General features: G+C 42.5%; 1 protein-coding gene across 2 annotated transcripts in view; it reads left to right on the forward strand.

Annotated features, from left to right (window-relative positions):
- Positions 1 to 13,074, forward strand: part of PTPRR (protein tyrosine phosphatase receptor type R) — a 182,217-nt gene that overhangs the window by 164,251 nt on the left and 4,892 nt on the right. For both annotated transcript variants that reach the window (XM_056574125.1, XM_056574126.1), the window contains exons 13-14: positions 2,518 to 2,675; positions 12,065 to 12,178. In XM_056574125.1, coding sequence (XP_056430100.1) covers positions 2,518 to 2,675; positions 12,065 to 12,178 — 272 coding nt within the window. The remainder of the gene's footprint in view (positions 1 to 2,517; positions 2,676 to 12,064; positions 12,179 to 13,074) is intronic.

Here is a 13,074-nt window from a genome sequence, read left to right on the forward strand (position 1 = left end):
TAGCCCCTTTGTAATCAATGGGGGCTAGTCATGGGTTTTCCACATGGTGTCCATGACAAATGAGTGACATGTCACTTCTTTACTGCAGGTTTAACTTTGCACTACAAATTATCACTACAGTACATGTGATAAAGGTTGCAGATGTCCCATTCACTTTTATTGGATGCGAATTGTCATTTGATGTGGAGTTTAAGATGCAATCTATGTCAATACCAGGGCCAATATCCATCACATAGCCTTTGCATGTCTGAATGGAATACCGTATTTTTTGCCCTATAAGACGCACTGGCATATAAAATGCACTCTATTTTAAAGGTGCAAAATCTAGAAAAAAAAAAGATTCTGCACTCAACAGTGATCTTTAACCTGCGGACCTCCAGATGTTGCAAAACTACAACTCCCAGCATGCCCGGACAGCCGTTGGCTGTCCGGGCATGCTGGGAGTTGCAGTTTTGCAACATCTGGAGGTCCGCAGGTTGAAGACCACTGGATAGGAGGTAATACTCACCTGGCCCCGCTGCTCCGGACTCGTCACCGCTGCCCTGGATGTTGCTCCATCGCTGTCGCCGCGTCCCTGTGGTGTCCCCGATGCTCCGGACGTCTTCTTCCCCGGGATCCACGCTCTCCGTCGCCATCATCACGTCGCTACGCACGCCGCTCCTATTGGATGACGGGATGGCGTGCGCGACGACGTGATGATGTCGAAGGAGAGCGCCGGCCATGCAGGGGATCCCGGCACGCAGCAGACACCGAGGAGGCAGGTAAGGTCCCTCCCGGTGTCCTGTAAGCTGTTCGGGACGCCGCGATTTCACCGCAGTGGTCCCGAACAACCGGGTTAGTGTTATTTTCGATTCAGACGTGGCGGTCAGCTTTGATTGCCGCGTCTGAAGGGTTAATACATGGCATCACCGCGATCGGTAATATTCTGTATTGGCCGCAGGTATTCGCCGTATAAGACGCACCAACTTTTCCCCCCAGTTTTGGGGAAGAAAAAGTGTGTCTTATACGGCGAAAATACGGTAAATAATAATGTTAAAATAAAATTTGCATGTGTAAATGATATCTGAGCAACTTTTTTGATAGGCCCAAGGTCAAAAAACAGATTTAAAAAGATCTTTTAATTGGTTAACTCTTTGGGAGAGATTTATGAAGTCTTATTTATGAAGTTTCTACAGAAACCAGTCACAGCTCAGCTTTCATATATTATCGAGCTCTGGTAAAATGAAATCTGAACTGTGATTGGTTGTTATTGGTAACAGGGAAAGCCTTACTATATGCCAATTTCATAATTGTTCTTGTTTGTGGTCCAAGTAGGATCACTTCTTTTATATGTAAAAATATTGTTTACTTTAATGATATAATACTACAATGGCAAGCAAACAGAGAAAATGTCCAGCTCACTCCCAAGCCCGCAGCGCCTGGACTGGCGTGGGCAGTGCCTTCAGTAGAGAAATGCAAAACAGAGCAATGTCCAGCACAGGTAGATGGAACGGATACTTTATTGCAGAAACTTCACCACCTATGAGCTGAAGTTTCTGAAATAAAGTATCCGTTCCATCTACCTGCGCTGGGCATTCCTCTGTTTTGCAATACTACAATGGGTATGGAAATTCTAATACAAAAATAATAATAAACAAGGCAATTTACATATATTAATTTGGAAAGGGTTAAGTGGCCTTATATCTTTGGATTGGCATCATTTTCAAACACAAAATTCACTTGTATGTGATATCACAAAAACATCCAAGTGATACATATGTGGGACTTCAGTCTTCTCTCTGTAAGCTCATCTGTGGTCATGGATCATGACCCCTTGTCAAATCGGGACAGAATTATATAACAAAGAATAGATAACAGACTATCAAATACCATCAGTGATGAACTATTGATTTCCATGGATAGATAAGTCAAAAATGGAATTGTAGGAACCAAATAATGTGTGAAATAAATCTAAAACAGTTTAACACAAAAATTGTATATTATCCGCAGCACTTGGTATTTATAGTGTGACTGCAGAGATTAGTTGCCACCGAAATTCAGGATAACTTGAATTCTGAACTGTGCCAGAACTGTACGTGGTTACTTATCCGGAAAGTAACACGGGAGTAAATTTTGGATTATGTAGCAGCAGAATCATGCTGCCATAACCACAGGTTATAACACATTAATATTTAAAAAAATAAAAAAAAAATTATTAAAAAAAAATAATAATAATTAATAATAAAACATTAACCACATCATCCTGTTGACTCTGGAGGGAGATAAAGAAAATTAGCTTTGTGTAAAATCATTTTGACTTTGGTAAGTTTACCCCATAGTTTTGTTCAGTGTTACCTTCTGGGCTAGAAAAGAAGCATAATTTGGATGACACCCTTCCTTTAGTTTCTCCCCATCTATCTCACTAAGATTTACTGGTCACCAGTAGTAAATCCTAGTAAGTAGTAATGAAATCGTAATACATTCAGATAAGAACATACCGAATGTCTAATTGTATTTATTTTTCTTATTTATTTCCAGCAAGGAAGCCAGTCCCGCATTGTGAAGCATTACTGGTACACTTCTTGGCCTGACCACAAGACTCCGGACAGTGCTCAGCCTCTCCTTCAACTGATGCTGGATGTGGAGGAAGACAGTAAATCATTTACGGGAAGGGGCCCAGTGGTAGTACATTGCAGGTGATTTTCTATATTATAAGTAGATCTTTTAATTTTCCTTATCATAACCAATCTTAGCTTTGTGAAAATCCTGTGGTCGCACAGGGGGTCAGTTGTTCAGGGTGCAATTTATTGCCCTTGGTACAACTTACTGCACACTGCCCTCTCTCTTGCACCCACTGTTGACCACAGATTCACCGTGGAAGGGGAGACCTAACTCTCAGTCTTGTGTCTTGTCCCTAATATAGATAAAGGCCATTACAATGACATCATCACAAGGGTCTGTATTAGCATTTTGGAATCAGGACATAAGATGGAGTAGGGGCACTATACATAATGCCTCAGTTCCTCTGAATGCGTGACGACTGAGGGACAGGGAGCAAGTCTGCTTTACAAAGCCTAGCAGGCAGCAGGTCTGTTATTTTGAGCTTAAATACATCACATTGGTGTACCAAGGCTCAAGAGAAACCTAAAGGGAGAATGTATGGCAAATGGGCACAGATTCCATTGCCTCCTAGTGTCATTCATTTCCCCTTTAGTATTTTTCTGTTCTCTGCCCTCTTCTTCGGCATTTCGCAATTTCGGGAATATTAAGATTATAATGATATTCTGGATATATTCTGGATATATTCATAATGACGATATGCACAATATGCAAATATTTGCAAATATCGGTACTTCTAGTCAGAGGGCACTGATCCCTCCCTTCTGTTAGGTGAATGATACAATCGCACATGCGCACTATGAGAATTTCATGCGAATTTTCGCATGAAAAAAAAAAAGAATGAACATAGAGAATATGCGAATTTCACGAACATAGGATGAATATTTGTCTATATATTCGCAAAATATTGCAAATTCGAATATGGCCCCTGCAGCTCATCACTACTTTAGACCACCAGAGATAAAGATGTTAAAGGACATCTGTACTGCATGAATTTTACATATTCCAGTGCTGCTTCCTGGGGACGGTAACTTCAAAGAGCCGTCAGCGTATCCCCAGCCACAGTGATGTCCCGACTCGGCCAGTGATAGGCTGAGCGCACTGTCATGTAAGGAGCCGGACGGCCTATTTTAATCTTCTCTCATTTAAGAGTTATGTAGTGAAGTGTGTTCTTGGGAACTTTAAAGGGGTACTCTGCTGCTTAGCATTCATAAGAAAATTATGTAATGGCCCTGCCCCTAGTGACATCACGCCCCACCCCCTCAATGCAAGTCTATGGGAGGGGGTGTGGTGGGTGTCACGCCCCGTCCCATAGACTTGCATAGCGGGGGCGGGATGTGGCGTCATGAGGGAGCATGGCCGTGATGTCACAAGCCCCCGGGGCCGGCTCTAAGCATTTGTTTCAAATGCTGAGCAGCGGAGTGCCCCTTTAAGTGCAGCAAAAATGTTAGTTTTTTTACGTTTCTGCAGATCTGTGGTTCCACACAATAATGTCTCTGAACTCTACCGACAGTTCTTTCCCCCTCATGACTTGGATTTTGCTCTGAAATGCATTGGCAGCTGTAAGACCATATATAGACAGGGCTGTGTCTTTCTATTTTATGTCCAAACAACTGAATTTATCACAGGTGACGCCAGTCAAGGTGTAGAAACATCTCAGAGATGGTCAAGAGAAATGGGAGGAGCCCAGAGATAAAGTGTCATAATAAAGGGTCTTCACGTTCTCATTATGGGGTACTGAGTGCAGAATGATGGAAAAACGTTAGTTGTTTTGATTTTAGTAAAAGGCCACAGCAAAGTGTAAAAAAAAAAAGAGAAAGGGTCTGAAGACTTACCAAATGTATTGTAAGTTCTAGTGGAAGAGGGTAGTAGTGCTCCTGAGCTACAGAAGGACAGACGTACAGGAACATCTGTTGCGAACCTGTGTCTGCTGCCACCATAACGTATCCTGCTTTTTACTAATTTAATCACTGGGCAGTGGTGGAAAGACTTGGATTATTGTCCTGTTTCAGTTTTGGAAGGCTACTTAATGTTAAGGGAAAAAAATAGATAGATGTCTTATTACAATGAAAACTGTAAATAAAACTCGGAAAAAAGTTGGAAATCCGAGGTAATCTGCATTGACCTGTACAGAACATTCTTGGCTAGCTGCTGTTGACTGTTGACTATACCGATGAGAATGTTCCTGGGCATAGCTTGTGGTTGTTACAAGGCCATTGTGTAGAAGCTTTTCAGAATGCTGGGACCAGTCTGTGTACTAGAAAGTGTATTGTGACTATTCCTCCAGGAGTACAATGCACGTCTACGGCCCCGTATTACCCTTAGAACTTGTAGTCCTAACTCATACAGTCCACTTCGGAATATCTCCATATCCTGACTACACACACAAGATGTTTTCCTTTGCACAACAAACTTCCTGTGCAGGAGGTAGAATGGAATGTGGGGAGGAAATATGGAATGTCCAGAGAATATCATTTCTAGGGAGATGAAAGCAACACATGCAGCCTTATATACACCTTCAATTTATAATCTTTTAGCCAGTACATAGCAACAACATATTGATACGCATGTCTGATGAGGAGTTCTTTTGTCTGCATTGTAGCATTTGGTGATTGCTATCGGTGGGCTGCTATGTTATGTTAGGAGAATGCACTTACCGTGACAATAACTGCTCTATATACATACTCTAATATCACATATACACCAAAGAACAGACGGACAAACAAGCAGATATGTGATATGTGATAATAATATGTGCTATAAGTACCATAATCACATGACTGTGTATCTGTTGTTGCATTCTGCCAACACCAGGAATAATAACAACATCAATAACTCCCCATTTGATTTTCTTTGTTTGTCAGTTAGGATACATAATATACATGGTAAAATAGAAGATTAGGGGAGTTCACGTCTTAGTATATAAAGTTATGTTGTTCTATAATACAGTGACCCCCCGACCTACGATGGCCCCGACATACGATAATTTCAGCATGCGATGGCCTCTCAGAGGCCATCGCATGTTGAAGGCAGCATCAACATACGATGCTTTTTTATGTCGGGGCCATCGCATAAACGGCTATCCGGCAGCGCTGACTGCTTCAGCTGTCGCCGGATAGCCGTTTATGGTGCCCCGTGAGCTCCGGTGATGTCTCTTACCTGTCCTCAGGGCTCCGGCATGTCCTCTTTGGAATCCGCTCCATCGTCGGCGCTCTCCATCGACGTCATCACGTTGCTGCGCACCCCGTCCCGTCATCCAATAGGAGCGGCGTGCATAACAACGTGATGGCGGCGACGGAGCGCGCGGATGCCGGGCAAGCAGAGGCCTTGCTGGAGCGTCGGGGACACCTCTGGGACGCGGCGACAGAGATGGACGGCGACATCCCGGGCAGCGGTGACGGTCTGGACAGGTGAGGACAGGTGAGTACAACTTCCTCTAACAGTGGTCTTCAACCTGCGGACCTCCAGATGTTGCAAAACTACAACACCCAGCATGCCCGGACAGCCAACGGCTGTCCAGGCATGTGGGTGTTGTAGTTTTCCAACATCTGGAGGTCCACAGGTTGTAGACCACAGTCCTATACTATACCACAGTTCTATACTACAGTCCTATACTATACCACAGTCCTATACTTTACATTGCACGGGTCCCTCAACATGCGATGGTTTCAACAAAAGATGGTCCGTTTGGAACGGATTACCATCGTATGTTGAGGGACCACTGTACACTATTTCTTTATTTATTTACTTAATTCTTATGTACAACAGACAAGGTTTAATGTATGATATTGTTGCTTGCAACATACATCTGGGGAGTAAGTCCCCTTTCACGCTACTGTTGTCTTCCACGTTTCCAACTCCCATCAAAAATCTTTAAAAAAGTCTGTCAAAATATCCCATTCATGTCTATGGCATTTTTTGTACACCCGTTAAGGCCCGTTATGACTAACGGACATTAGTTGTGATGGCAGTAATGACATCTCATGCACTAATTTTAACCCCTTCAGGACCAAGCCCATTTTGGCCTTAAGGACCAGAGCGTTTTTTGCACATCTGACCACTGTCACTTTAAACATTAATAACTCTGGAATGCTTTTAGTTATCAATCTGATTCCGAGAATGTTTTTTCGTGACATATTCTACTTTAACATGGGGGTAAATTTTTGTGGTAACTTGCATCCTTTCCTTGTGAAAAATCCTAAAATTTGATGAAAAATGTGAAAATTTTGCATTTTTCTAACTTTGAAGCTCTCTGCTTGTAAGGAAAATGTATATTACAAATAAAAAAAATTTTTATTCACATATACAATATGTCTACTTTATGTCTGCATCATAAAAGTGACGAGTTTTTACTTTTGGAAGACACCAGAGGGCTTCAAAGTTCAGCAGCAATTTTCCAATTTTTCACAAAATTTTCAAACTCACTATTTTTCAGGGACCAGTTCAGGTTTGAAGTGGATTTGAAGGGTCTTCATATTAGAAATACCCCACAAAAGACCCCATTATAAAAACTGCACCCCCCAAAGTATTCAAAATGACATTCAGTCATCATTTTAACCCTTTAGGTGTTTCACAGGAATAGAAGCAAAGTGAAGGAGAAAATTCACAATCTTCATTTTTTACACTCGCATGTTCTTGTAGACCCAATTTTTGAATTTTTACAAGGGGTAAAAGGAGAAAATGTATACTTATATTTGTAGCCCAATTTCCCTCGAGTAAGCACATACCTCATATGTCTATGTAAAGTGTTCGGCGGGCGCAGTAGAGGGCTCAGAAGGGAAAGAGCGACAAGGGGATTTTTGGGGGGCATGTTGCATTTAGGAAGCCCCTATGGTGCCAGAACAGCAAAAAACCCTCACATGGCATACCATTTTGGAAACTAGACCCCTTGAGGAACGTAACAAGGAATAAAGTGAGCCTTAATACCCCACAGGTGTTTCACGACTTTTGCATATGTAAAAAAATCTTTTTTTTTTCACTAAAATGTGTGTTTCCCCCCAAATTTCTAATTTTTCCAAGGGTTAATAGCAGGAAATACCCCCCAATATTTGTAACCCCTTCTCTTCTGAGTATGGAGGTACCCCATAAGTTGGCCTGAAGTACACTACGGGCGAACTACAATGCTCAGAAGAGAAGGAGTCATATTTGGCTTTTTGAGAGCAAATTTTGCTCGGGGGGCATGTCGCATTTAGGAAGCCCCTATGGTGCCAGAACAGAAAAAAAACACATGGCATACCATTTTGGAAACTAGACCCCTTGAGGAACGTAACAAGGAATAAAGTGAGCCTTAATACTCCACAGGTGTTTCACGACTTTTGCATATGTTAAAAAAATATATATATTTTCCACTAAAATGTGTGTTTCCCCCCAAATTTCACATTTTTGCAAGGGTTAATAGCAGAAAATACCCCCCAAAATTTGTAACCCCATCTCTTCTGAGTATGGAGGTACCCCATAAGTTGACCTGAAAAGCACTATGGGCGAACTACAATGCTCAGAAGAGAAGGAGTCATATTTGGCTTTTTGAGAGCAAATTTTGCTCGGGGAGCATGTCGCATTTAGGAAGCCCCTAAGGTGCCAGAACAGCAAAAAAAAACACATGGCATACTATTTTGGAAACTAGACCCCTTGAAGAACGTAACAAGGGGTACAGTGAGCATTTGCCCCTCACTGGTGTCTGACAGATCTTTGGAACAGTGGGCTGTACAAGTTTTCATTTTCACGGACCATTGTTGCAAAGATCTGTCAGACACCAGTGGGGTGTAAATTCTCACTGTACCCCTCATTACATTCCGTGAGGGGTGTAGTTTCCGAAATGGGGTCACATGTGGGGTTTTGTTTTTTTGCGTTTGTCAAAACCGCTGTAACAATCAGCCACCCCTGTGCAAATCACCTCAAATGTACATGGTGCACTCTGCCTTCTGGGCCTTGTTGTGCGCCCCCAGAGCACTTTGCGCCCACATATGGGGTATCTCCGTAGTCGGGAGAAATTGCATTACAAATTTTGGGGGGCTTTTTTAGGGCAACATCAGCATGTTAGTGTAAAAAATTACAATTTTTTACATTAACATTCTGGTGTAGACCCCAACATTTCCTTTTCATGAAGGGTTAAAGAAGAAAAAGCCCCCCAAACCTTGTAACGCAATTTCTCCCGAGTACGGCGATACCCCATATGTGTCCCTAAACAGTTGCCTTGAAATACGACAGGGCTCCAAAGTGAGAGCGCCATGTGCATTTGAGGCCTAAATTAGGGATTTGCATAGGGGTGGACATAGGGGTATTCTACGCCAGTGATTCCCAAACAGGGTGCCTCCAGCTGTTGCAAAACTCCCAGCATGCGTGGACAGTCAACGGCTGTCCGGCAATACTGGGAGTTGTTGTTTTTCAACAGCTGGAGGCTCTGCTTTGGAAACAGTGGTGTACCGGACGTTCTTATTGGGGGAGGGGGGCTTTGTAGGGGTATGTATATATGTAGTGTTTTTAACTTTTTATTTTATTTTGTGTTAGTGTAGTGTAGTGTTTTAAGGGTACAGTCACATGGGCGGGGGATTACAGCGAGTTTCCCAGTGCAAAATTTGCTGCATCTCAAACTTGCAGCGAGAAACCCACTGTAAAAGCCTCGCCCATGTGAATGTACCCTGTACATTCACAGGGGGGGGGGGGGGGGTGCACCAGCTGTTGCAAAACCACAACTCCCAGCATGCATGGTCTGTTAGTGCATGCTGGGAGTTATAGTTTTGCAACAGCTGGAGGCACACAGGTTAGGAAACACTGAGTTAGAAACAGACAATGTTTCCCAACCAGTGTGTCTCCAGTTGTTGCAAAACTACAACCCCCAGCATGCCCAAACAGCTGAAGGGCATGCTGGGAGTTGTAGTTCGGCAACACCTGAAGGGCCAGATGTTGCTGAACTAAAACTCCCAGCATGCCTGGACAGTCAGTGCATGCTGGGAGTTGTAGTTTTGCAACAGCTGAAAGAGCACAGATTGGAGACCATTATACAGTGGTCTCCAAACTGGGGCCCTCCAGATGTTGCAAAACTACAACTCCCAGCATGCCCAGAAAGCTTAAGCCCTATGGGGGAGATTTATCAAAACGTGTCCAGAGGAAAAGTTCCTCAGTTGCCCATAGCAACCAATCAGATCGCTTCTTTCATTTTTCAGAGGCCTTTTCAGAAATGAAAGAAGCGATCTGATTGGCTGCTATAGGCAACTCAGCAACTTCTCTGGACAGGTTTTGATAAATCTCCCATATCTCTAAGTCTCTGACACATTCATCTGTATTGGCATTCCCACTTATCTCTATTATAACAGACTGAATCTGCATCAACACTTCTCTCTATCATCTTGGAGGTGAAAACATTTTCAAGGATTCCCTCTGAATTTATTAAAATTCCCTTTCATATCTAAATGGTGCAGAACTGAAACTCTTTTCACGTCACGATTTCCTGTTTCTACTGGACACATATGTCTCAAGAGAAGGGAGAACCTTGTTAGGAGCTTCCATTTCTGTAGCTTCTGTTGAATTCTGTTTTTATCTATAGCTGGATAGGATAGCGTAGACTTTACACTGGTTCGTAAAGAAGAAAAATGGGATATGTTGCTTTTTATCTCTATCCAATTAAAATTTCTATGTTTATTTTAAGTATAAGATGATGGATGTTGTCAATTGTTTGTGTCCGTAACAGATTTTTTCTATATTTGGTTTCCTACAAAAAAAAAAAAAAAATAGATCAGTCGAAAAAAAATGCAAACTTTGAAAAAAACAGATAGGATCTGTCGAAAAATTACGGATTCTGCAAATAATAAAAAAAAGTATTCTTTGCTGGATTCCGAAAAATGTGATTTAAAAGAGCAGAAGTTTGTCAGATGCAGCTGAGGAGAGTGTCATCTGGCAAAATTGTGCTATTTTTCTTTTACAAAGGACTATTGGGGCACCTACTAAACTAGTTTTGCTTTAAAGTAACAATAAAACCTTTCACAAATAAAATAAAAATAAAAAGTGAAGTCAATTTACATATATGTACCTGTTGGTACCAATATTGAGTGAGGGTGCATTCCCACTACGATTATGCAATACAGCAGCCGGATCCGATGGAGAAATGTAAAAATCGTCCGCTGACGTATCCCCCTGGGACCTGTGCCACATCCCATTCATTTGAATGAGCCGAACAGAATCAGATAGTGACTCCAGTTGGCTCATTTTTTAACCATATCAGTTTAATTGCCTGACTAAATACTGCCGTATTGCATAATCATAGTGGGAATGTAGCCTTACATAAGGTTCTTTTATTCATTCGTAACTAAAGGTAAGGTTTTGTTCACCATTTGTAGTGAATGGGTGCTGGATCCCATTTGCAAAAACCGGCCACTCCCGTATCCCAGCCGGATCCGGCCCGAACCCCATTAATTTTAATGGGCCTACCGGAGTCAAATGCTGACTCCGGTAGGCTCTCTTTTTGCCCCGTATCCGGTCTTCCTACCGGACCTAAAACCATGGTATACCACGGTTTTAGGTCCGGTTAGAGAACTGTTTATGGGCAAAAATGAGCCGACTCATTGAAATGAATGGGGTTCGGGCAGGGGTCCTGGGAAAAAAAAGTTTGGGAACTCACTCAAAATTTAGACTCCAGGGCTGGTCCTGCAGGATACCTACTAATGGTAACAAGGTTCCTGCTGTAGAAAAAGCGCAGGAACTCCTTTCCCATGTATTTCTGGGTTCGGGCTGGGATACGGAAGCAGATGGTTTTTGCTCCCCCTAACCAGATCCGGCACCCTTACCATACAAACGTAGTGTGAACCCACCCTTAAAGGCTTGACTAGAAAAAAGGGTATGCTTTTTTCCCCAGGAACTATGCTACGCATGTCCATGGGCCGTGATGATAGCTTAGGTCCTGAATGGTAATGAGCGACCATCCCAGCTACAGTCCATGGAGAAAAGCGATAACTGCAGATTTTCAGACACAATCAGACCATGTTACATTGCAGAATGTCTGTGTGCAATTCTGCATGAATATTGCGCACAGACATTCTGCAGCAGCAGAGTCCTATTGATTTCAATGGGATTTTGCTGCACTGTTCACACAGCAGAATTTCTGTGCCAGATGTTTCTGCCGTGGAAATTCTAATTCCGGCATATGCAGAAAGAATAGTCAAGTCTATTCTTTCTGCGGGGTCTGCTAGGAATTGCATTGCCGTCTATGAGATGGCGCATTTCCGAGCGGTCCTAGCACCTTCCAGTTAGTCAAATATGAGGAATGTCCACACCTGTTTTTCGCGAGGACATTCCGCACATTTTTGCCAGTGTGAACCTGGCCTAAAATATTGATATAGGAAGTAAACTGGAATTGAGCTTTATATGGATTAACATTAATTTTTACAGCATTTAGATTAGCAATGAGTTATAGTTCTTATTGAGCTTTAATAATGTCACAACCCTTGCTAAAATACTGTCTGTCTTCTTTCAGTGCTGGAATTGGAAGAACCGGCTGCTTCATTGCTACATCCATTGGCTGTTGTCAGCTGAGGGAAGAAGGAGTTGTGGATGTATTAAGCATTGTCTGCAAGCTAAGAATGGACAGGTAAATCCAGATTACAGGAAATATTGTCTATTAAGTAGAGGAGTAGCTAAATCTTTTTATGGTGTGCAATATTCAGTTGGACAGGACATTGTTTAAAGTGCATAATAGTTTCCTTTCTAATCCAGACATAGAGCATTCATATGGAATGCTTCTAAAATATAGGTTTGCCTTTGGTGAACCTACACAAAATATTAGAGAATTGCAGATCACCAGAATATTTTTATTATTTTAACAGATTTTTATATAATTAATAGTTTATTTTAAAGCAGTCTGTGGTTCCTTCCTCACATACAGAATATAGTCTACCATTTCTTCATTCTGCTGCTTCATTCAAAAGAGCGGAGAATCCTTAAGCTAGGCCATTAGCATTTGATCATTGGCAATTAGACACTGACATCACCCCCCCCCCCCTGTAGATTGACAGATTCCTTCCCCACAGTGTATAATGTATATAGGCAGACCCCCAGTCACCTATATATATAGGAAGACCCCCCCCATGTATATGGGCAGAACTCTCTCCACCCCCACTGCATGTATATACGCAGAAGCTAAACCCGCCCTATATATAGACAGGACCCAACACCCCTCCCTTAGCCTATGCCTATAGAAAGAACTCAACGACTCAAATGCCCTCCCTCTGTATATAGACAGAACCCAATCCCCACCCCACATCTATAGGTAGAACCCAGCACTCCTAACCCCCAACCCATGTATATGGGCAGAACTCAACATCCTCCACACCCCATGAAAATAGGCAGAACCCAACTCCCCTCCTCCCACTCACATAAATGTTGTAATTCCTGACTATTACCTGTGTGGTGGCTGAATGGTGGGTGGGTTCCTTCTGTGGCTTGCCCCTTGGATTGTGTCTGAACTAACTGACCAACCACCCTTTG

This window comes from Hyla sarda, chromosome 4, assembly GCF_029499605.1.
Source record: "Hyla sarda isolate aHylSar1 chromosome 4, aHylSar1.hap1, whole genome shotgun sequence".
Taxonomy (NCBI): Eukaryota; Metazoa; Chordata; class Amphibia; order Anura; family Hylidae; genus Hyla; species Hyla sarda.